We start from the raw sequence: 23,610 nt of genomic DNA, 5'->3' as shown, positions 1-23,610 counted from the left end.
GTTTCCTTTTACGGTTTATTGACCCAAACTCATTGATAAAAGTATCCATATCTTTTATACAAAACTGAACATTTTTAAAACATTTAGTCTTTTAGTTCAACCAAAATAGTCTCGGCCCATTCACTTTACACCTAAACATTTTTATGTTGCAGCATTAGTTATAAAATGCTAAAATATATTGAAATAATAAAAAATATAAATGCATAACTACACTTTAAATTTGTGATTAATAGTAGTCATGGTAAAAATAAGGATTTCTCATTGGATTTGCTGGAAGGAGTTTAAATTGCATAGCCCTATATTAATAATATTACTACATTTATAAGGTATTATGTCAAAAGTAACTTAAAAATATTGATTAAAAAGTAAAAACACATAACATGGCGGTTAAAGGATTACTTTTGAACAGGAGTACGGAGTAATCTGTAATGTGTTACATCCTGGAATCAACCTCAAAGTAAATACGACATACATTAGAAAATTGTTCCATTCCGTTGAGATGGGTCTCAGAAGCTCAGACATATGTGAGCACTGCGATAGTAACTTACCTGACAGTTACATGCATGCACTGTGGTTCTGCACACNNTAATTATTTTATAAAAAGACAAAGTAAATTGTTTTGTTAAATTATTTGTATTATTATTTTAAAATATTGTATTACATTATGTTTTCAGTTTATATATCTATTATTTAAAAATTAGTTAATTTTAAAGATGTTCAAAGCTTGGGGGCGGGGTGAGTCCAATAGACCAATGGGGTGGCCAGCTACGTCATCATCAGTGGGCGGAGCCTGCAGTCGAACACCATGGTGAGCTGCTCCGGTTTTTCGTGGTCTTTTTTTCCCGCGCCAGCGGCCGGTTCTGCACAGTCTGGTTCGGCAAGAACCGGGAGTCTCTCCGTATGGAGGCCGCCGCGAGCTCGCGCCGTGACGTCACAGCTAATGATAACACGTGAAAAGTCCCCGGTTAGCATGTGTAGCGGCTAACTTCCGCCCTGTTCAGCGTTTGACCCGAGTCAGTGCTCAGGTTCTGGAGTGAAACGAACCGCCCGGGACTGGGTTTTTGTCTTTTAACACATTCGAGTTAGTTTGACATGAAAGTAAACAAAGATAGTTGACAAATAACTGAATTTCTACTGTTTTATGGAGAAAACAACAACCGTGACGTCACCGGAAACTATTAGAAATATAAATAAATAACAATAATCTAATATAATAATTTCTTGTTTATTCATTTTTATACATTAATTGATTTTCTGTTGATTTAAAATGTATTTCTTTTAGCTTAAGAAACTCCATAAATGAGACATTGGTGAGTCCTTCACAATAAGTGGAGATCTTTGTTTATCAAATCACATTATTTATAAATTAAACATCAGCAAGAGTTTATCTACTGTGATTTCTCATTTTCCGGATATGTATTTTGAGTATTTGTATTTCTTACAAGGTTCTTAGAAATGGGATTTACGTATTTTATATATATTTATTTCTAAGAATTCAGTCTGCAGTTAATTCATTTAATCCTGGAAATAATCACAGGCTGAGATCTGGATCAGAACAATTCAAATTCAGATTTCCCACCAAAAACTTGCACATGAACCTCGTTTGGCTCCAGACGGCGGCTTATGACGAAAAATGGCGACTAAATTGAATTGATTTGTTTGGAACCAGAAGTGAGTCATTTTTTACTCTGTCCAGTTCTCTTATACAGTTTTTAAACTTTTCAGCTTTTTTTTACCTCATCTCATATCTTATATATATATATATATATAGATCATATTGTCTCTAAACGGGTCATGGGGTTTCTGGAGAAATGTCTCAGTCTCTTACAGAGAAAAATGTGTTTTTTTAACAAGAGAGAAGTGGAGTAGATGATAAACAGTCACTTGAGTTTCATAAAAATAGTCTTTTAGCGAGTCTACATTATTTATTTGAAGTATAAAGACGCTGAACAGAATTGACATGAAACTCTGGACCTCTTTAGAAAATTCTTCACCCACAAGTTTTTATTTACCGTCATCCTGGCTCAGATTCCTGTGATAAACTGAACTAACCTTAAACTTTGGATTTAGTCACACATAATATGAATAGAGACACAAACGACTTTATTTATTTAAAAAGCTTGGAGTTTTTTTCTTTGGAAATTAAGACTGTTTTCCTCATCATTTTTTAGGTTAAATCTCATGAAATTACAACTTTATTCTCGTACATTATTTGACTTTTTTCATATAAATGTATATGTTTCTTCTCATAAATCTATGAATTTCTCTCATAATTTTACCATTTTATATTCTTATGTTTTTACAACTTTACTCTAAAAAAAATACAATTTTTCTTCTTATGAATTTACATATTTATTCTTGTAAAATTACATTTTTTTTTCTCATACATTTTGACTTTTTTCTCATTTTACGATTTATTCTCGTATTTTATTTATGCTTTAAACTTTTTCTCATATTTATTTTTAACTTTTATTTAAAATGACTAATTTTTCCCTCACACTTTTACAACCTTATTCTAGTATTTGTTTTACTTTAATAATTTCAACTTTTATTTTTTCCTCATACTTTAGACTTTATTCTTATTTTTTTTACTTTTTTCTCGTGATTTTACTACTTAATTTTCGTAAAATTTTGAGGGTTTTTTTTTATCAATTCACAAATTCCTTTTTACAATTTTTGTCCAGTAAATTTAACATTTTCGTAAATATTATTTTAAAATGTTATTCTCATAATTTTTTAAACGTTTTTTCGTAATTTTACAACACTCATAGAATTATCTAATTTTCCTCATACTTTTGCAACTTTTCCTGTTACATTTTTTACTTTTTTCTGATAAATTTATAGGTTTATTCTTGTAAAATTATGACTTTATTTCTTATTCTTTTGCAAATATATTCTAATAAATTTTTGACTTTTTTTGTTTTTTTACGATTTAACTCTCATATATTAATTCATTTTTACATTGACTCTAATACTCTGTTGTAAGAACATGATTTTTATTAGCAGATAAACTGCTTTTTTAAGTTCAAGGTTTTTTTCCTTGTAAATATTCAATATTTACACTTTTAATAAGCCAAATTACAACTTTTTCTCATACTTTGATCTATAAAAACAGATCAATAGCAGCGTTCAGAAGAGAGTGTTTGAATAATTTTTGGATTTCTATCATTTCTTTGAATGGATTTCCCTTTAAATGTGCAGATTTATGCGTCACTTTAAACTTAAATTAATTCATTTTGAGGGAAGTTGCTGTGAGGATTTATGGGTTGTAATGCAGCAGAAATGAACCTGCAGATCGCTCCTGCTTCAGCTGAAACACTGGATCTAATCTGGGATCAGTCTACTTCCTGATTCCTCTGATTCCGAGAACTTCTCCTCCGCTCGCCTTCAGAGCGTTTACTCATGAAAGGCGTGACACGTTGAGACATTATGGGATGTTTGAACATGAGATGATTGCACTGGAACTCACCGCTTCAGCCCCCGTTTCTGTTTGCTTAAACGTTTGACCAGCCGACTCAGCAAACGCTGGGGCTTTTTTGGGACGTGTTGCGCTCCGGCCACGGGGGCGGGGCCAAACATGGAGGCATAAATAAGTTGACACAATATTCAGCAGCTGCAGTCATCAGCAGTTCCTCCAAACGTTCATTATCGGCGTGACGGAGGAGCAGCGACCTGAGCCGGGGTTCTTTGACATTACAGAGCTGCAGAGATGAAGCCCGCCGCCGCCGCCACCCCGCTCCTCCTGCTGGTCCTGCTGGCCGCTGCGGGCCAGAACCGAGCCCAGTTTGGGAGTTCTCTTCTGGATCTGTCCAGCATCCTGCCCGCTCTCAGCAGACCCGCCAACCACAGCCGCATCTTCCACGCCGTGATGTTCGACGCCGGGAGCACGGGGACGCGCATCCACGTCTACACCTTCATCCAGGGGGACTCAGGTAAAAGAGGGCGGAGTTTGCCACACCTGTGTCCGGTGTGAGGTTCTTCACGTGAGTTCTGTCTGTTTAAGAGCTGCTGCCGGTTCTGGACAACGAGATGTTCCACTCGGTGAAGCCCGGTTTGTCAGCATACGCCGACACCCCTGAAATGGTGAGTTTGTGGTGATGAAGCTGGATTGGAGCGGCCCGGTTCTGAACCACGGGGTGTTCCTCCAGGCCGGACACACGGTCCGGATGCTGCTGAAAGTGGCCAAGAAGACGGTGCCGCGCCTGGACTGGAAGAGGACTCCTCTGGTCCTCCGAGCCACGGCGGGACTGCGGCTGCTGCCTGCAGACAGAGCGCAGGCTCTCCTGGACCAGGTCGGTTCCGGTCCAAACACACTTTAGGATGTAGACTTCAGGAGTATGGAGGGATATTCGTGCCACCATATTCCAAGCAAAAGTCACAGTTTTGAGATCAAAATCTTCTAAAGTGCGAACAAAATGTAATTTGTTGAGAGTAAAAATTCCTAATTTGCAAGTGAAAATATTTAACTTTTACTTGCAAAAACTTTTTTGGGGTTTTCAAAATATTTTAACATTTGCAAACTTTTTTTCTCTTCAAAAATATTTTTTGAAATCAGAACAAGTTTCGAGATGTAAAAATACTTTTTGAAAGCCAAAAAATTTTTTGCAAAAGCAAAAATATTTCTTGAAAGCAAAAATAAGTTTGGAAATGCAAAAATCGTTTTTTAAGTAAAAAAAAAAGTTTGCAATCGCAACAATATTTTTTAAGGCACAAAAAAGGTATGCAAATGTGAAAATATTTCTTGAAAAGCAAAAAAGAAAAATTTGAAATTGCAAAAATATTTAAAAGCAGAAAAAAAAATTCCAATCACTAAAATGTTTTTTGAAAACAAAAAAATAAAGATTGCAAAGCAAAAATATTTCTTGAAAACAAAAATAAGTCTGGAAATAGTAAAATGTTTTAAAAACAAAAAAAAGTTTGCAAATACAAAAATATTTTTTGAAAGTAAAAACAAAGTTTGCAATCGCAAACATATTTTTCAAAGCAATAAAAAAATTGGAAAGCAAATATTAAACATTTTTATTTGCAAAATATGAATTTTTATTCTGAACACTTTATTTTGTTTGCAATTTAGAACATTTTGATCCAAAAACTGACTTCTGTTTGCAATATGTTGGCACAAAAAGCCCACCATACAGGACGATACAATCCATCGATCCACCTGTAGGGGGCGCCTTTCTGCATCACGCTCTCTTTCGTTCTGTTCCAGGTCCAGCTGGTCTTTGATGAATCTCCGTTTCTCGTCCCGGACGACGCCGTGAGCATCATGAACGGCACAGACGAAGGTACCGCCGCCGTCGGCGTAACGTTCAGGAGCAGTATTTAGCAGACCGCGCTGAGGTCAAAGCCAGAACAACGGCGTTTCTGTGCAGACCTCCACTTAATGAAGGCGTTTAACTCAATTGCTGCAGATTACCGTGTTTTTTTATGCCGACACCTAAAATAATGAAGGCTTTGCACCGCAGAGTCATTTTCTGCCTAAAAGCCGGTAATTATCTGGTGACAAATGTTACGTCTGGCGTGCTGCGGCGTGAAGGATTTAGCCTTTTCCAGTGACCTCTGCGTCTTGGTCTGCAGGGATCCTGGCCTGGGTGTCTCTGAACTTCCTGACAGGTGAGTCCACGTCCACTCCGTGATCTCTCTGACTCCTGGAGGAGGTGAACAAACGACCTCCTCGCTGCTCCGTTAAATATGATTTGTTTTAGGTCATCTGAAACCACAGACCCAGAAAACGGTGGGGATCCTGGATCTGGGAGGAGGATCCACCCAGATCACCTTCCTGCCCACCGTCAGGGTCAGCCTCTCAGTTTCTACAAACATCTGGAGTTTAGATCCGTTCTAACTTGAGTCGTTCTCCTGCAGAAGACCATTGAAAACGCTCCGGCTGCAGATCATGTTGCCAGGTTGGACTTTCTGAACACCACATTTGAGCTTTACTCCCACAGGTAATTATGGTCTGTATTGTAACTGCAATGCTAAATATTATTATGGCCGAGAACTGCAGTCCATGTTGTAACAGCATGACTCCTCCTCCTTTTGAAGTCACCCACACATGATACAAACTCTCCAGAATAGCCGCATTCTTAGTACCTGGTGATCATGAATTTATTAGTTTGGACCCCGCCCACAAAGTGATGACATCACAGTGGATAGAAATGTATAGTTCATAAAGCTACAGTCAAATATTAACGGCAATACTTTGGATTTTAGGAGAAAAATTATATATTTTCACCTATTAATTCATGTATTTATAAATAAATTAGCGGGAATTAATTAAAAGCAAAACGAAGGACTGTTGCTTCACCAGCTGTAATTAATTAGAGTTAAAAAATGTTAAATATTAAATATTGATTATTTGAGTTAATGTTAACAGTCCAAAAATAAATATTTAGTTATCAAGCTAAATATTAAATTTAAAGTTGAATATTTTTTTAATTATATTTTTAATTTACAAACTAAATATTGAAATATTTAGAGCTAAAGATTTCACTACTTAACTAATATGAAAACAAAACTTCCTGTTGAGCAGAAGTGGACTTCCAAAATAAAAGCTGGAATTTTGCTGTCTTTTGTGACAATCTGTTTAGTCCACTCCTGTTCTTAAAACTATTATGGGATGGTAACAAAACCTTCTTGTAACAAAGTTATTTTCGCACAATATGGAAAGACCTTTTGACCTTTGACCTCAGGAAGAGGCTGCCATCTTAGATTATTCCAAAAATTACCTTTCTATGAATGTAAACCCCTAAAAAGGATTTTGATCTATTACCTGCTAAATTCTCAAGTATCATTGGGAAACTGGGGGAAAAAAACTCCAAAAACTTCATGGTATTAGTGTGACAAGCTCGCAAATGTGGCGGTTTTTCCCTGTCGCTCGCACATTATTTTCTTAACAAGAATATTGTGAAAATCTAATACATGGATCATTGGTCCAAGCGGAACGGAATTTGGGCGTGGTTAACAAAAAAACAAAACTCTGTTGTCAAAAAAATCCAAAATTTTACTTTAGCTGATTCTTCTAAAAACGACACAGTTTTTTTTGTTACAACCAAACAACCAAATAATTAAATGGTTGCTATGGGGATAAACCAACAGAAAAGCCACCATTTTGAAAACTCACTTGTAGCTCCACCCCTGCAGAGGAGGGGGAGGAGTCAGAGGCTTCTGTAGCTCATCAGGGCGGGGGAGGTGAGCGACTTTTGGACATTTAATGGTGATCACAGCTTCACCGTAAAGATGAGGCTTCACGACTCCGTGACTCACGGTTATTCTCATCTGAAAGGTGGAGACGTTCTCGTCTTCATGACTTTTCATTCTTCCGATGCTGAAAATTGACTTTTTTTGTCCAGTTATCTTGGAAGCGGAATCATGGCGGCGCGACTCTCCACGCTGGGCGCTCTGTCCACAGACGGTAGGACGCTACCACCCGTCTTCGTACGGATCAGACGTTCCGGTACATGACCCGATTCCCGTCTGTGTTCCCAGAGCTGGAATGGCGCGTTTTCCGGAGCTCCTGCCTGCCCAGTAAGTTCAGGGGTGAATGGAGCTTCGGAGGGCTGACCTACCAAGTGAGCGGAGATCCGGACGGTAAGATCCTCCGAATCTGTTCGTTTTTTAAGGAAAAAAAAGAACTTATTCAAAGCCGTTCCCCCTTCAGGTCAAGAAGGATACAAGCCGTGTTATCAGGAAGTCCTGAAGGTGGTGAAGGGGATCATCCACCAGCCGGACCAGCTGGAGAACAGCAACGCTTTCTACGCGTTCTCCTATTACTTCGACAGAGCCGTGGACGCCGGCCTCATCGGTTAGTGAGGCTCTTACGATGATTTGACGAGTTATTACTGTTCAAACGATTCATCTTCGCTGCAGACGGCGTGAAAGGAGGGGCGGTGCAGGTCCGAGACTTCCGGAAGAGAGCCAAAGAGGGTGAGATGGGAAGACCTCCACATCCCAGAGGAAATCCCACCTGACGGACGTCTGTTCTTCTCCTCAGTCTGCAGCAGCATGACCAAGAGCCCCCCCAGCAGCCCCTTCCTCTGCATGGACCTGACCTACATCACCTGTCTGCTGAAGGACGGCTTCGGATTCAAGGAGAGCGCCGTCCTGCAGGTGAGGCTCCGCCCAACATCTGAGCCGGTGACAGGAACTCTGAATCCGTTGGAATTACATAAATGTTTGGAGAGTTACGATAGATCAAAGGATAAATGAAGATAAATTACCAAATGTTTCGTCAGCTGCTCTGTCGCAGGCGCCGTTTTCTGATCGCTTGTAGAGGAAGACTAAAACTGTTTTAGTTCATGACAGTTTTATTTTACTTCCAGTCAAGAAATTTTTCCCAAATAAACCAAAACTTATTTTTAACCAAACGTCTGTCTTTTAGTTTCCTGCCTTTTAACGCTTTAAAATCAGAATTTTGTTGTTTTTTGAGGTGTTGAATCAATGAGCTTTCACAGGATTCTGTCCAGCTGAAGAAAAAAAATTCAGATGTTCGATGAGCTTTCATAGCTGACTGAAAAACAAATCTTAGTACCCTCTTAAAATGTACCCCACAAATCGAGACTTTCAATTTTTGTTGTTTTCTTTTCCTTCCTAGTTTGATTTTTGAGGAAATTTCAGAGTTTACTAAGACAGATCCGTTCTTCAGTCAGCTGTGAAAGCTCATTGAACATCTCAATTTTTTATTCAGTTAGACAGAATCTTGGGAAAGCTCATTAATTTGAAGTTCTTCTCCTCCCCAGTTGACCAAGAAGGTGAATAAGGTGGAGGCCAGCTGGGCTCTCGGGGCGACTCTGGACCGTTTCCTCAAGCTGAGGATCCACTGAGAAGATGCTGAGTCATGATTTCTTTAATGAGTCTTTCACACAACCAGAGCATTTTTCTGAGGTTGTTATATTTATCTGCAGCACTGGAGGCTGAACTAAAGTTATTTATAGTATTTATACACAAAAATGGCAGTTTTTAATGTCAAGTATTGGTAGAATCTATGTACAGTAAGTGTGTCTGGTACAGTTCATGTTGACTGAGGTTTCCTACAATAATTCATCAGCGGCGGTCACTTCTCTCAAACCAGTCTTCAGTTTTTCTTTGGAAGTTTTTCCCAAAACCAGGAAAAACGAAGTGTTTTTGTACAAACTTGCCAAAATAAAAGCACAAATATGTACAGATGTTTTTAAAACGGAGTCCATCCAGCTCTGCAGCGGGGTTAATGGGGGCGGGGCTACAGCAGAGCGACCACATCCTCGCCGTAAGCGTGTCCCTCGGCGGTCATCGTCACCAGCTCGTGCGGCTGCGAGAGGACCACCACCGAGTCTGCAGAACCTGCAGGAGGAGCAGAATCAAACATCTACGTTTGACAGACGCTCCACCGCTTGGCCGCCAAGCTGGAAAACTCCAGTAAACTTCACTGGCGGGGTCGATAACTCGCCACACTGCCTGTTGTGTTTCAAAAATGCCTACCTGGTGATCTCAGCATGGCGTGATGAAGACTCATCGCTTCCACCGGCGTCGTCATGGCGACCATCCCACCTCCATTCTCACCGTCTGCCTCCAGCAGGCTGCTTTGTGTCAGAGCCTCTCCTGCCGGTTTCAAACCAGACGTGAGCGCCTCTAATGCAGACAGGAGGCTGTTGTGTCAACACAAACCCACATCAGACTTGAAAAGACACGCCCCCCTTTGGGGATGCTGGCCCGAATGAAGCTTCTGATCGGCGCTCCGACAGCTTTCCAGCTGCGACAGATCAGCCTCGCTTTCAAACTGATCAGGAAGGTAATCAGAACCTGTTGGAGATGCTTCTGATCTTCCAGGAAGAACCAGAACCTTCTCACCTGAGCTCCTCTGCAGGTGTCAGACTGAGACAATCACCTGTTTCTCTGCCGTCGCCGCCGAGCCCCTCCTCTCCGTGCCGTTTCCTCATGTGGACGTTTCTGCTTCCCGACTGCGAGAAGGTCTTCCCGCAGATCCCGCACAGGTGAGGCTTCTCACCTGGAGGAGGGACACAAAGGGCTAAACAAACCTGAGGGAGCGTGGCGGCGCAGGCGTGAGTGCGCCGCCACTTACCAGAATGCACCAGCATGTGTTTTCTGAGGCTGGAGTACTCCGCGAAGGACCGCCCACATCCGTCCGTCTCGCACAGAAACGGCTTCTCTCCTGCAGAAACACCAGAAAAACAAAGTTTACTTTCAAATAAACTTGTATTCATCTACCGTCAAACAACAATCAGGTTGAGGAAGTTGACGAACTTTGTTGGCTGTTTTCAGTGATCTAAGAATAACACCATTAATATAGTTTTCATTCAAAATATGCTGCAAAGATTCAAAAGGATTTTAAAATTTTTTTGGTCGACATATTCACAAAGTCCTAAAATCTTCAATGTCCAAAAATGTGCGACATTTATTTCACAAAAAAGCGACTGGTAATTTTTTAGATTTCTGTGAGTTTCTGCGAGTGTTTTTGTACATCAACCAGAAGAACGTGGAGTCGCCAATAAACAATAAACGTGACGGACGTCAGATGACGAGGAAGACGATTCTTTTTACCGGGCGGAAGAGGAAACACTGAAGGTAACGACAGAGGCGGAGCCTCCAACCTCGTTTGAGACGATAACAGGTAATCTAGAAATAAATACCGGCTCATTTCTATACAATATAAAATATTACATAAAAGTGGTTTGTAGATATTTATATAGTACAACTTTTATTAGAATGTTACATTTTAAAATTAAAAGTTTTGTACTTTATTTTAAATATTTCTTAATAGTTTTATATACATCTATTAATGTAAAAGGTTTGTAGTAAATATCTGGACCCCAGGAAGAATAGTTGTAACAGTTTGGTTGCAACTAATGGGGATCAAGAAAAAATAAATTAAAAAAACTAAATTTTTTTGAATGACCTCTACATGACATTCTCTCTAAAGTGGAGTTTTCCTGCTGCCTTTTTTTGCTATTGTGAAAATGTAATATATGAATCGCTGGCTCAAACTGAACGTAACAATTTAACATATTAATGACTATGTTAGGAATGTGGGCGTGGTTAACAAAAAACTTCTGTTTTTAAGGAAATCCAAAAATCTACTTTTACAAATTCTTCTAAAAATGACATAAATCTGTTCGTCACCACCAGACCAAAAAAATCAATGGTTGCTATGGAGATAAACCTAAGGAAATGTCACCATTTTGATTTTTTTTTTTTTCTTATAAATATATCACAGAATTTTGAATTCAGCTGTGCTGACTCCTCAGATCTCCGGCCTCCTTTGCAGCAGGAGGCGGAGCCACCTCCCCTTCCTTCACCTGTGTGTATGCGTCTGTGGTTCTTCAGGTTCCCCGCCGTGGTGAACTTCTTCCCGCAGTTCTTCTCTTTGCAGATGAAGGGCTTCTCTCCGTTGTGGGTCCTCATGTGGACCTGCAGCCTCTGCAGCACGTAGAAGCTCTTCCCGCAGCCCTCGGCGCTGCACCGGAACATGCGGTCGTTCCTGCAACGGCCCACAGGTCACGTCTCCCCTCTGACTGTGCAGAGACTTCAACTGTGACGGAGGGTCACCTGTGTGTTTTCAGGTGGTACTTGAGGTGAGCCGGCCAGGTGAACGTCCTGCAGCAGCCCTCAAACGAGCAGCGCAGGATCTGCTTGCTGAGGGGGCGGCTGGTTCGAGACGCCGCCTCCTGCTTGTCCCCGTCTGCCAGCAAACTGTGTGTGTGGTCACCTAGGTAACGGGAAAGGGAGCGGGGTTTGTGCGGTAATCAATCAGAGAGCGCGAGGTGGCCAGCCTCTGGAGGCTGATGCTATAAAATCAGAGACTCCGGGCTGCAGGAAGGAGAAAACAATCCAGAGCTGAATGCAATCACCGCCTTTGAACCCCGACGGCTCCCCACTTCCACCGCCGCCAACCGCCGCCAGCCGGCTCGTGTGCCGGAGCGGCGGCCCCGCCCTCGCTGCAGTTTAACTCTAGTCTGAACTCTTTATTTGCAAATTAAAAATAGTTTCTCTACAAACGTCTGTTCCTAAAGATGTCACGAAAACGCCAACTCCTTCTAGAACTGAACTCTGACGACTGAAAGTAAACAAACATCCCATAAAGTGAGGCGGAGATTCTGCAGATGATGATCCATTAAAGAAAAAAACCTTAAAATAGATTCAGTAATAACTATTAAATGATGGTCCTTGTAAAAAAAAGCCTAAATTTAAGCCTGGATCTAGTTTTTAAATTATTATGGGATGGCCACAGGACCTACAGCTCGGTGGCTATTTATGGGAAAAGTCTGAAAACTGGTCATTTTCACATTTTTGCAAAAATATGGAAAAAGAAAATTAAAAACTTTGGTCCACCTCGCCAGGTTAATTCTGCACAAGCTCTGTTGACCTTTGACCTCCGTAAAAGGCCGCCATCTTGAAACTAAAGAAACCTTTAGTACCTTCTACAAATGTAAACTCCTCCAAAAGATTTCCATCTATTGCTTCCTAATTGTGTCATAGGGAAGAAAAATATATTTTATTTTCTAAAGTTTGTAGATTTTTAGTGGCGTTTGCGTGGAAAGTTTACAAAAATGGCGTGTAGCTCACGCATTGTTTCTTTTTTTTTTACAAGAAAATGTTGAAAATGTAATATGTGAATCATCGTCTCCAACTGAACAAAACAATATAGTAGGATTGTGGGAGTGGCTAACAAAAATCCCCCGCTGCTAAGGAAACAGAAAAATTTACTTTTGTTAATTCTTCTAAACATTACGTAGATCTGCTCGTCAGCCCCTGACGATGAAAAAAATAAATGGTTGCTACTAACAAAAAAGCCACCATTTTGAAAAAAGGGGTTTTCCTGAATTTACACTGACCAGGTCGAACGAGGGCGGGAGATGGGTAGCTTTAATTTAATTTTGACTGTTGATTTTTGTGAGTTTTACCTGAGGACAAAACTCACAAAAATCAAAATGTTGTTATTAATTTAAACATCATAAACTGTAAAACATGTCTTCCTCTTTAAATTTAAACTGTTATGAGGATCAAACGCCTTCAATCGGCCCTAAATCATCAGGACAGGGCGCCTCCTCCAACACGCCTTTCCAAACCTTCGGCTGCATTTCCACTCAGGACTCGCGCAGAGATCAGAAACGTAGCCAGGAGGCGTCAGCGGCGCCTGAACTGTCAGGGAGAAATGAGTTCTGGAAGTGAAGCAGCCTGCAGAGGAAACGCGAGCTGGTTGGCGCCGACGCCTCCTGGTTAGCAGTTTAGCGCTGGAAGTTCACGCCCGTTTCAGATCAAAGCGGCCGAGATAAGAGGAGCGCGGGTCTGTAAATAAACAGACAACGTGACGGCAGGTGGACCGAGCATCAGCAGCATCTGTATTCCTGACTGTCCTCCTCCTGTGTCTGCTCGTTACCAACCGTGAATCCAATGATCCCTGACCTTTCACCAAACATCCGGATCGATGACTGCAAACGCGGTGGTATTTACAGCTAAAGCAGGTTTGCTGCTAGAGCCACAAGTCTGCTGAGACAAAAGTACTAATTCATTTTGATGGAGAGTGTTTTGATGACGGAGTCACGGCTCATTAAACGCCGTTTTCATCTCCTCGCTGACCTCATTTCTTTAATGTCTGATTAAGTAGATCTTCCCAGAACACGTCGGCCTTCCAGCTTTTCATCTCTCACCGCGGGAGCCCCGCCCCCTCCTCCCGTCCTCTTTGAAGGGGTTCGCTCACCGTTACCGACGCCTGCGGCTCTGCTGTCCTGGCTCGCTCTGGCGTCTTTCGCCAGTTGTGCGCGCGTGGCGGCGATCAGGCTGTCGTGCGCCAGCTCCTGCACCCGCAGATACCAGGGAGCGCTGCCGTCCACGCCGTAGTCCCCCGAGGAGACCCCCTCGTCTTCGTCCTCATCGCCTCCTTCTGTGGTGAAGAGCAGCGACTCCGAGGAGGCTGTGATGCCTGAGAGGGGAGTGGGAAATCAGCAGGAGTTTAACAAGAAGAAACGCTTTGGAACCAACACCTACGCTCCTCTGTCTTCTGGCTCTGATCGTCCCGCCCCAAAGGCGTCCAGACCCAAACGAGTTTCTGACTATCCTGCCAAGAGCTGATGAACCGAGACACCCTGCCTGCCAAGGATCCTGTCTTCCAGCCAGAACGGTTGTGGGGTTTCCACTTTAACGTCTCAGCTCCACAAATGCGCCGAGATTCTGCTGGAAAGCCTCAAACACTGAAGCCGCCGACTCTGTTTGGAACCCTAAACAGTCACAGAACCGAGGCGGTGTTCTGCTCACCAGAAGACTCACCTTTGGCGAGGTTCAGCAGGACGTAGGAGCTGCCGTCGGGCTGCTGTAAGTCGTGGAGGATGGCTGGGGGGCTGGGCGAGGTGCGGGGCTGAGAGTGGACGACCAGCGTGCTTGGCTCGGACTGGCATCCGAACCCCGAGAGGGAGGCGGGGGGGCCAGACTCGTGGCCTAGACCTCCATCTGAGGGGAATACAGATGCGGTCTGAGGAGGGGCTGCAGCTGCCCCCCAGGGAGGAGGTGGGAGAGGAGAGGACCCTGTTCACGCCTCAGGATGAGACCTTCACTGGTTGCATTTTTATTTCTGATTGTATTTTTAATCATGTATTTAATGTGCGCACGTTGTTGACTAAAGAACTATTGAATTTCCTTCAAGATGAATAAAGATTATTTCTATTTACAAGTGAATCTGTTGAACTTTTCTTTCTGTAATCTCTGCATCTCACCGAACCTTTTATCTTTTCAGCATCTATTATTTCAGGAGTTTTTCTTTTGGCTGTTTTATTCATAACATAAAATATTTAGCCAAAAACACCATACATTTCCTTTCAGGGAGGCTAAATCAGCTGCATTATTTCAACGATGTTTCTGCAGCTTTTTGAGAGAAGAGTTTGGGTTTTACCGCCTCACTAATTCACTTCCAAATCTGTTAGATTGTTGGTGTTCTGTTAGGGATAAAGGATTGAGTTTTAGTATTTTTGTGTCCTTGACTTACATTTTTTAATGAAAATATTTCAAGTTTGGTTGTTAAGTCTGATTGATGCTGAAAGATTTAGAATCTCAAACACAAACAGGTTTATTTGACTTCCTCTTGACTTTTCAAAATAAATGTCATCACATCTGTTAATTAAATCACTCTAGAACTGCAGACTAGCTTGACTGATGTGTTATGATTTAACCATTTATCACTATTTCAAGGCAAACACGTTTTTCTTTAGTTGGGATAAAAGTTTGGAATTCCCAACAAAAAGTTCAGATTTTTTTTTTTAAATCTGATATAAAATTTGTCTATTTTTTCCATTTAAGCTTTGATTTTAGGGACAAAAATAACTAAAATTTTCACTTTTCCTTACAGATCTTTTCCTGTCATGAAGACGTGGACTTAAGTTGTGTTCATGTGTTGTGTGATGAGCACAGACTTATTCAATTATTACAACAATTTTCCACTAATAGTCACAAATATTAAATCAGTAAATATATAAATAAAGTCATAAGTTAGAATATTGTTGTTTATTAGAAAACAATTCAAACGAGCAGTTTTTGGTAATAATTGACTCACTGGTTTACAAGTTGCAGATTTTATTTTATTATTTTTATTGAGGCTCCAAAGAGATTGCTCTTTTAATTTTGGTTGTTTTTAAAAGAACATTAATTCATACAAAAGAGACATTTTATATTAACATTTAAAAACAAAAGTAAATCTGCCAGATTTTTACTAAAAGGTTAATTTCTATCTACAGCTTCTTAACAGATTGATGATGCTGAAGAAATAAAACGTATTTTACGAGGAAAACTACACATAAAAAGACAACACAAAGACAATAAAATACAAATAAAACGAAATCTTATCTAACATTTTTAAATCTGTTCAGTAATAAAATGTTCTGATTTCAATTGTTTTAATGACTAAACTTGTATTTTCTTTGATTGTAGCTTTTCTAGAAAGTTTTGTGAGGGAGACGTTGGTCTGAACGGGATCTGAACAGAAGATTAAACAGATCCAAAAAGATTATGTTTTATGAATTCACTCAGAGTCTAAAATGTACCAAACTTAGGATTTTGTGTTTGTTGGGACTTTAAGGGTGAAGCTAAAAACTGGGATGATCTTTTATACCAGGATTCACCAGAACAGAGAATCCTTGTATGTAAATTTCTGTGCTGCTTTGTTCGTCCTGTACTGATGACCCAAATCCTGAAACAAAAACTCTGGTTCCGTCAGCACCAGCATTCTGTTTGGTTTGATTTCTTGATGTTCTTAAGTTGGATGTTTAAAGAGATCCTTAGATGATAAGATGCTGACCTGTGAGCTCCAGAGGAGCGCAGAGGGAGCTCTCAGCCGGAGCCAGAGGAAGGCAGGAGTGTTTGGACTCCGACTCCTCCAGACTCTGCACCAGCCGGATGGAGGCGTTCTGGACAAACTGCACCAGCAGCTGCAGTGGGAGATCCAGAGCAGAATCCGGATTTAAGAGAACAGCCTGAATGTGAGAAACAAAAATAGAAACAAAGATCTACCTCTGGTTTGGAGTCGAGCTCATCAGACAGCATGGGTCACCCGGATATAAACCTAGAGGATGAAAATAAAAGATTCAATTCAATTGTCTTAAAGCCGGAAGTGAATTATTCTGGGATAACAGCAAGCAAACCTTAAGTCTGAGCTGCTAAATGTGACGCTCTGTGCGGGTCAGGAGCTGCCGGTCATTTCGGAGTCGAACAACAATCTCAACTAAACAAAATAAAAAGGAAAACTTTTAAGTTTGCACATTTTACTCACAATTTAAATCCCACACAAAGCATAAAAGGTGAATAAGTTGTCAAAAACTACATACAATTGTGTTTGCGGATAAAAAGAAGAGATTACCTCGTTAGCTTTGTTAGCAAAGTTAGCTACATTAAAGTCCCCCCGAGACGAGTTTTCCACGAAAACTTAGTCTTTGGTGATAAGCTCTACGTCAATATGATTCCTTCGAACATTAAATATCAAAAACGTGACCTCAAACTCTTAAAAATGTCCTGAAACGACACAGAAACGTGAGAGGAAACCTAGCTTGACCCAAAACAGAGCAGCTCCGAAATACGGAATCTTGTTTGGGTCAAAATTCCACCGCTTCCGCGTTTGGCTAAGCGAAAATGCTGATGCACCTACGCCATCTAGCGGTCATACAAAATTCAAATTTTATTTTTCACAAACATATACTGGACATGCACGGTATAATATGCAGTAAACTGTATTACACGACTGTCCGATGGGATGAGGATAAGATTAAGCTAGCCGACAGTAATTTACAATAAACGTAAGGATATAGAAATAAAATAAAATACAAATATATCTGCTTAAAGTTTGCACAAGTTTAAAGTGTCTTTCTAGTGAAGCTAAATGAAAATCAACCTTAAAATTAGGATTTTGAACTAAAATTGAATTAGCACTTTAAAAATGTATGAGTCTAAAAGAATATCTTTAAAGCGCAAATTCTAAAATCATTAATTAGAAAAATAAAAAATAGTCACATTTGTACCTCAGTAATTTATAGTAGAGACAAACTTACATTTTTAATTTTTTCTAGTAATAAATTATGAAGCTGAATTTTTAAATATAAAAGACTCTATTCTAATTTAAATAAAAATGCCTTTTTATTTGCATTCTTTTAAAATTAACTTTATTTATCTACAAATTTTATAAAAAGTGCAGGATACATAAAGTTGTATTAAAGCTCTAAACACTTAATTTTTATTTTCTTCTATGAGTTTATTGGAGTAATTGTACGTGTTTCACCAAATGAATCTTATTTTCACTTTATTATATTCATTTATAATAAGTCAAGACCAATTTATGGTTGATTACTAAATTATTTTAAAGACAGATTTCATTTTTTTAACCTTTTTACATTAAAATACAACCAAAAATGATCAAAACTTTGATATTAGAGAAGAAGATTTAAGGATGACAGCAGTTGTGCCACTCCTAAAACGACCAAACATCACTTTAAAACGGATAGAAAGTCACAAACTCGCGGTTACGCATGAACGCACGGCAGCAGAGGAGGAACATTTCTCTTCTGCAGACGTTTATGAAGCAACACCTGCAGGTTTTTAGACGACCACGATGACCTAAAAACCAAAACGGGTTCCCAGCTCAGACAGGAAAATGGAACTTCACTTCTCTTGTAAAACTTGTCCTTCTGGAAACACAAACAAGAACCTGTGATGTTCCATGAAGGTTTTTCACGCTCCAGAAAAACTTTCGTCATCACGTTGGTTTGGGACAGGAAAGCAAAACTTATTTTGGAATTTCCCATCCAGAACTGTGAAAACATGCATTTGATTTAAGCTGCTTCAGTCTGAATTTTTGTCATAAAATTTGACTCAAAAGTAGCTTTATGATTAAAAAAATTAAGATTTAGGAAATTCTTCATTTTTAGTCACCACCCAAATGGTGCAGAATGCTTTAAAGGAAAATAAAAGTGTGTAATGTGACGGCCTGCAGAGGAACTGGTGCACTGCATCAGAATCACCCCCCACCCATGAACCACAGAAACACAGACTGCAGGTCCGCTTCCTTTGTCCGAGTCATTCAGATCCAACCAAGACTTCAAAATACAATTTATTCACAAGACAAAACGACTTCAGTACATTTCACGTCACTTTTTCAGCTGATAGACACTTTGCTTCAACTTTTACACTTGAGCTGCTACACAAACCACAGAAACAGAATCTGTGCCGCGTTTCCGGCCGCAGAGACGATAAAACACGACATCAGAAATGACCTGACGCCATAGCTGCCGTTCCGTTCTGCCCTCAGATTCATTCATTTTTAGTGCAAACGTTGAATGACAAACTTTGGATTTTAAGGCCATGATTTATAGTAAAAAATTAAAAAAAAACAGTAAAAACAATTTAGTTTAAAACAACAGCGTCCCGTCTCCAAGTGTCGATACAGTTTTGATATAAGACGTTAAAGTTGATGCGCAACTATTAGTCGTAAAAAAACAACATATTTACTGCCTGTAAAGAAAAGTTGCACAATAGAAATGCTTAAAAACATCCACATAAAAAAATTGTTAAGAAAATTAAAAAAAGATTTTTTAATTAAATGTGAAGTATTGCTAAAGGAAGAATCTTCGGCTGCTGGATTCAGCTCTAAATGTGGACAGATCCTCCAGAATTTTGATTTCGGAATGACTTGATAGAGTCTGACCCAAACGATGACACTGATATAAATCAAATATGAAAAAGCTTCAGGTTTTGTAATAAAACGTGTCGTCAGACATGAAAAGGACCTCAGCACTCGTGCAGCAGGAGCGAGGATGGAAGAACGGAACCGTTTTTACAATGATTTCCTCCCAAAGAAAACAAGCTGTACATCAGATTATTGCGGTGCACTTCTGCACGGGAGGAGACAAACAGCGACGCGGCAGGAAGATCATGCGTGGAGCGGTAGAGGGTCTCCTGGCACACATGGAGGGTAGAACAGGCATTTATGGTGGAAACAACCGTCTGCACAAGTGTTTGGTCAGATTTCCATTCCTGCAGGATTCTGTGACGTTCTTTCCAGTCCAACGTTTTAAAGAACTCCAGAGTCCATTCCGGTAAATCCACCTGAATTCCTCGGATGGTTTGGAGTCCTTGAGTGTCACCAGCAGCCAAATGTAGGTCACTCCTCGCGGCGAGAGGGGGCGGGAGCGTGCAGCATATGATTTCGAGTCCATCTGTCTGTGCACACGCCCCGGCCCGGCCCCGGTGGTCCTGTGAGGGATTACTGCTCTAATCAGCCTTCAGACTGATGCGAGCGGCGTTCGCCGGCTCCTCCTCCTGGAGGCTGGCCTGCAGCTGAAGGCGCAGGCCGGTGTCGCCACTCTGCAGAGCGCGGAGGAAGAGGTCAGTCTGCTCCTTGAGGCGTTCCAGCTCGCTCTGGGAGCGGCGGTTCTGCCGGAGGAGCTCCTTGGTGCGTAGCGTGATGTCCAGCAGGCCGGATTTGCTCAGGATGTTGTAGGTGTTGCAGAAGCGCTTCCGCTTGGAGTCGGAATCACAGTCACTCAGGCTGCACTGGTCGGAGGAGGCGGAGCTTGGGCGTAAACAGGACAGGGGGTGGTTTTTGGAGCAGGGGGAGGTCATAACTTCAGTCTGAGTGACAGCTGATGATGGCGTGCTGGCTTCAGGGGATTGGAGGGACGGTCTGCTCTGGTTCCGGGGTGACGCGGCGCCGGCGGTAACAGGAAGACTGGGAGTGGGCGAGTCGGAGGTGCTCTCCCTCTGACTGGCCTCCCACTGGTTGGAGTTCAAAGAACTGCTGCTCCTCTCTGACCCCGAGGAGGAGGAGATAGAGGAGGAGGCAGATCCCCTCCCGGAGGAGTCGCGTGGATACGGGGCGATCTTGGGGTACGACTTGAGAATGGGGAGGTACTTCTTGGAGCGTTTGTGTCTGGGAGGGGCCCCTTTGGAAGCTTGGCGAGAGACCACCGGCTGGATGAAGACAAAGGGAGGCTGCTGCACCACCGGCTGCACCACCTTCACTGTGGGATTTAATCCCCAAGGCTTCATAGCTGGAGGATTTTCCCCAGGCTGATAAGACAAAAACGAGACCTTCAGAAACAGTAATTAGTCTGACGGCGGGCGTCTCAGGGAACCTAAGCAGACGCTATGAGACGAGCCGCTCCTCCTGCTTACAGCTGATCGGCTCAGTTTAGGTCTAAAGCATAAAGATACAACAAATCAAAGCAGTCTCGTCTTTTTAAAGGAGGGATAATAGTGACACACGACCAGGAGTGTCATTTAACACTATTGTGATGCTAATAACTCTCATCTGAGCTGAAATATCAAATGTTATTTTGCTTTAAAGGTCAAAAACCACCTTTTTTATTTGACCTACTCAACTTCCAGCAGGTGATTTACCTGCAAAAATATAGAAAAGGTTCTAGATGTATTTAAAGACCCATCCCAACTATCTTTTGATCCATTTTCAAAGCATTCTCAGTTATCTTTGATCATAATTATGAAGATTTTAGAAAAAAAAAATGTTTTCTAGGACATAGTTTTTGCAGGAGTTCGCCTGTGGGTTGTGGGCGGAAACTTGGAGTTACAGAGAGCGTGTGGTCTGCAGATTATAGCATCCACATCGCAAATATGTTCATTTTTCAAACTGCATTTCTTTCGTCTGCTCCTGATGCACAAAGATTTTAATAAAGAAATACTCAGAAACGCAAATTTAACCTCAGTTTTCTTTATATTTTTTGAAAAAGGTGTTAAAAGCAGAATTTTCATTAAAGTGGGACTTTAAACAGCAAACAAAAATTGAGAAAAAGCAATAACTATAATTGTTTTTACTGTAAAATCATTCTCAGGGTTATTTTCATTATGATTACATCCTTTTTAGGCAAAATCAAAAAGCCTGTGTTCTTTTTTAAGACATATTTTCTGCAGAGCGGCAGGAGCTCATTAGAAATTCGCCTGTGGGTTGTTGGTGCATAAGTTAGCCTAGCAAATTTCCCATCAGCCCTTTGTTTACACTGCTCACCTCCAGTAGAAATACATTTTATTAATAAAGTTAAAAACCCTTTTTTCCCCAGCTTTATGGAGCTAAAGTCGTTACCTGCTTGAGAAGGACGTTGTTCATGATGATCATGGGGGAAAGGCTGGAGTATGACCCCCCCACCACAGCCAATCCGCTCCCCCGGTGACCTCGTCTCACCACCGGATGAGTTGAATCCTCAGAGTCGGTGGTCTCCATGGAGCTCATCTGCTCCGAGCTCGCATCTGTGAGACAGGAGGAAGAGAGAGTCAGCTGGAACGATGCCACGGAGCTGCCAATCATCACCAAGGAGTAGTCGGTACCGGAGAACCCGGAGTCCCTCTCGGAGTCCGGCCGGGAGGTTCTGGACTTCATGGTGTGGACCCGGTCTGCTGACCTCGGGTGACCGAGGGCCTTCCTCTTGGTGCTCATGTCTCGTTCACACGTACCGACGAAAAACCGACACCGGAATCTGAAAAACAAGATGTGACCTACTTAGACTTCCAACTTTAGCATGAGCGCGTGCGTTTTAGACAAGCTAGCATAAAATTTTCACAAGTGTCGCAAATTAGAATAACTAGTAAAAATATACAAACTATTATTAATACCTTTACTTAATCTGTTATATTTATAAACAATAAGAGCTAAAACAGACTAAAGTAGAGCATTAGCATCAGTAGCTAATCATGCACCGAACACAAAGAATGTCGCGACATTTGACTAAAACTTTAGTTTTTTGTCGCGCGGATACTTTACTTAAAAGTTAAATATATTGAAACAATTTTAGTTTTTCTTAATCGATAAACAGTACAAAAGCATTTCAATGTAGCGTGAAAATGCTAACGAAGTAGAAACAAGCTAGCAATTAAAACAAGCTAACGAGCGACGAAATATCTAAACGTTAAAGAAAAAATTGCGTACTTCTTTCTTTTGGGATATGTTTTGTTCCTCCGTTTGGTTTTAAAAGCGGAGAGCCCGGAGCCAGCTTACAGTTCCCCGTCGATGCCTCGTCTTCCTCGGTGCAGCTAACGTTCCGCCCAGTACCGTAGGCTGAAGCGCAGTGTCCCACGGTGGCTGACACGAGACAGCCCGCCCCTCCCCAGCTCGCGGGGGCAGTCACATGCCGAGCACCGTGGCGACAGCCGTCACAAGTTTTTATTTTTAACCTTAAAAAAATAATAAAAATACGATATTCTGTCAGTAAAAACGTACTTTTATCAAATTAAGCTTTTAAATTACAAAACAAATTTAAAACTAAGCATTTGTTCCAGCAGTTCTGCCATATATGGTGTATGTAGGCGTGGCTTCATCGCGAGTATCGCGTACGTCAAGTTTTTAAGGCGGCACCGCCCGCCCATTTGTTGTTTTCCAGACTCCTGATTGGTCAGCAGCGCGAGCAGCAGGAAAACGTGACCATCGCCATGTGTGGAGACTACACCGTGCTGGACGTGCTGTGGCGGGGCGCCGTGCAGCGCATGCTCCACTTTTATCACCGTAGACTCGAGTGACGAGTTTGTCTGGCGGATTACGTAAACATTTGGCGTGGAGCTGACCTTCGCAGACTTTAAGTAGTAAATAAAGACGGTTTACTCTCACTTCCGGTCAACCTAAACTGAGAGGAATTTCATTCATAATCTAATAATCTAGTGTCACCAGAAGAATATGTACCAAGCAAAATATTGGAACTTTTACAACAAATATTGATCAATTATTTAAATTAACTACCTTTTTGGATGAGAAACCTATTTATATCAGCTACAAAAATCATCTATATAAAACACTCAGTATTTATGGATATACATTGGGATAAAATCTGGAAATCTGTTGAAAAAAAAAATTATATCTTTTAAAAATACACTGTCAAAACCAAAAATGTAGCAGATTTGTTCTGGATATGCAGTTGTACATTTTGTAGAGCAAAAGAGGAAACAATCTGCAAACTGGAAACTATGTTGGTAGTGAAACTGGAAAATCAATCAAATTTTCAGGAAAAAATACATATGTTAGGTGAGAATGACAACATGGACGAGAACTTTGTTTGTTTGGGCCAGTTTATGAACAAAAGCATTTTTTAAATTCACGACTTTACAGTTAATTAAAATTAATTAAAGTCGTGAATTAAAAAAAAAAAAAAA

General features: G+C 41.0%; 3 protein-coding genes and 1 long non-coding RNA gene across 7 annotated transcripts; 1 reads left to right on the top strand and 3 right to left on the bottom strand.

The window, feature by feature from the left end:
* Window positions 1-712: 712 nt before the first annotated feature.
* entpd5b (ectonucleoside triphosphate diphosphohydrolase 5b) lies at window positions 713-9,157 on the top strand. 2 transcript variants are annotated; one of them, XM_036210551.1, is made up of 14 exons: window positions 713-1,310; window positions 3,700-3,932; window positions 4,004-4,083; window positions 4,149-4,292; window positions 5,210-5,285; window positions 5,578-5,613; window positions 5,706-5,794; window positions 5,863-5,945; window positions 7,350-7,411; window positions 7,486-7,587; window positions 7,658-7,801; window positions 7,867-7,923; window positions 7,991-8,106; window positions 8,736-9,157. In XM_036210551.1, exons 2-14 carry the CDS (start codon window positions 3,710-3,712, stop codon window positions 8,817-8,819), a joined length of 1,296 nt encoding a protein of 431 aa, XP_036066444.1. In that variant the 5' UTR covers window positions 713-1,310; window positions 3,700-3,709; the 3' UTR covers window positions 8,820-9,157. The 2 variants fall into 2 exon arrangements, with proteins under 2 accessions (XP_036066444.1, XP_024146919.1); XM_024291151.2 differs by having other exon boundaries at window positions 747-808.
* znf410 (zinc finger protein 410) lies at window positions 8,828-17,087 on the bottom strand. 2 transcript variants are annotated; one of them, XM_024291150.2, is made up of 12 exons: window positions 16,832-17,081; window positions 16,617-16,696; window positions 16,486-16,537; window positions 16,274-16,403; window positions 14,257-14,436; window positions 13,691-13,912; window positions 11,539-11,698; window positions 11,289-11,470; window positions 10,055-10,144; window positions 9,860-9,979; window positions 9,454-9,573; window positions 8,828-9,315 (listed from the first exon to the last, which is right to left on the bottom strand). In XM_024291150.2, exons 3-12 carry the CDS (start codon window positions 16,516-16,518, stop codon window positions 9,215-9,217), a joined length of 1,338 nt encoding a protein of 445 aa, XP_024146918.1. In that variant the 5' UTR covers window positions 16,519-16,537; window positions 16,617-16,696; window positions 16,832-17,081; the 3' UTR covers window positions 8,828-9,214. The 2 variants fall into 2 exon arrangements, with proteins under 2 accessions (XP_024146918.1, XP_036066443.1); XM_036210550.1 differs by lacking the exons at window positions 8,828-9,315; window positions 9,454-9,573 and adding an exon at window positions 9,580-9,751 and having other exon boundaries at window positions 9,823-9,979; window positions 16,832-17,087.
* LOC118598161 lies at window positions 12,493-13,680 on the bottom strand. Its single transcript, XR_004947277.1, has 2 exons — window positions 13,570-13,680; window positions 12,493-13,476 (listed from the first exon to the last, which is right to left on the bottom strand). It is a non-coding gene; the product is annotated as an uncharacterized LOC118598161 (long non-coding RNA).
* Window positions 17,088-18,555: 1,468 nt separating the features above from the next.
* Window positions 18,556-22,755, bottom strand: cipcb (CLOCK-interacting pacemaker b). Of its 2 annotated transcripts, none has more exons than XM_024291153.2 (4): window positions 22,466-22,755; window positions 21,799-21,947; window positions 21,557-21,720; window positions 18,556-20,529 (listed from the first exon to the last, which is right to left on the bottom strand). In XM_024291153.2, exons 2-4 carry the CDS (start codon window positions 21,905-21,907, stop codon window positions 19,732-19,734), a joined length of 1,071 nt encoding a protein of 356 aa, XP_024146921.1. In that variant the 5' UTR covers window positions 21,908-21,947; window positions 22,466-22,755; the 3' UTR covers window positions 18,556-19,731. The 2 variants fall into 2 exon arrangements, with proteins under 2 accessions (XP_024146921.1, XP_024146920.1); XM_024291152.2 differs by having other exon boundaries at window positions 22,397-22,750.
* Window positions 22,756-23,610: the final 855 nt, after the last annotated feature.

Source organism: Oryzias melastigma, linkage group LG24 (assembly GCF_002922805.2).
Source record: "Oryzias melastigma strain HK-1 linkage group LG24, ASM292280v2, whole genome shotgun sequence".
Taxonomy (NCBI): Eukaryota; Metazoa; Chordata; class Actinopteri; order Beloniformes; family Adrianichthyidae; genus Oryzias; species Oryzias melastigma.
The sequence above is the reverse complement of the archived record's forward strand: the minus strand, read 5'-3'. Positions and strand labels throughout refer to the sequence as shown.

Coding starts and splice junctions, on each gene's coding strand:
- entpd5b (XM_036210551.1), top strand. CDS start 3,710: ATGAAGCCCGCCGCCGCCGCCACCCCGCTCCTCCTGCTGGTCCTGCTG. Junction 7,412..7,485: donor GGGCGCTCTGTCCACAGACG/GTAGGACGCTAC, acceptor CTGTGTTCCCAG/AGCTGGAATGGCGCGTTTTC. Junction 7,802..7,866: donor CGTGGACGCCGGCCTCATCG/GTTAGTGAGGCT, acceptor TCTTCGCTGCAG/ACGGCGTGAAAGGAGGGGCG.
- znf410 (XM_024291150.2), bottom strand. CDS start 16,518: ATGCTGTCTGATGAGCTCGACTCCAAACCAGAG. Junction 11,699..13,690: donor AGCCGCAGGCGTCGGTAACG/GTGAGCGAACCC, acceptor CCCGTTACCTAG/GTGACCACACACACAGTTTG. Junction 9,574..9,859: donor CGGCGACGGCAGAGAAACAG/GTGATTGTCTCA, acceptor TGAAACCGGCAG/GAGAGGCTCTGACACAAAGC.
- cipcb (XM_024291153.2), bottom strand. CDS start 21,907: ATGAGCACCAAGAGGAAGGCCCTCGGTCACCCGAGGTCAGCAGACCGG. Junction 21,721..21,798: donor GAGGGACTCCGGGTTCTCCG/GTACCGACTACT, acceptor CCTGTCTCACAG/ATGCGAGCTCGGAGCAGATG. Junction 20,530..21,556: donor ACAACGTCCTTCTCAAGCAG/GTAACGACTTTA, acceptor TTGTCTTATCAG/CCTGGGGAAAATCCTCCAGC.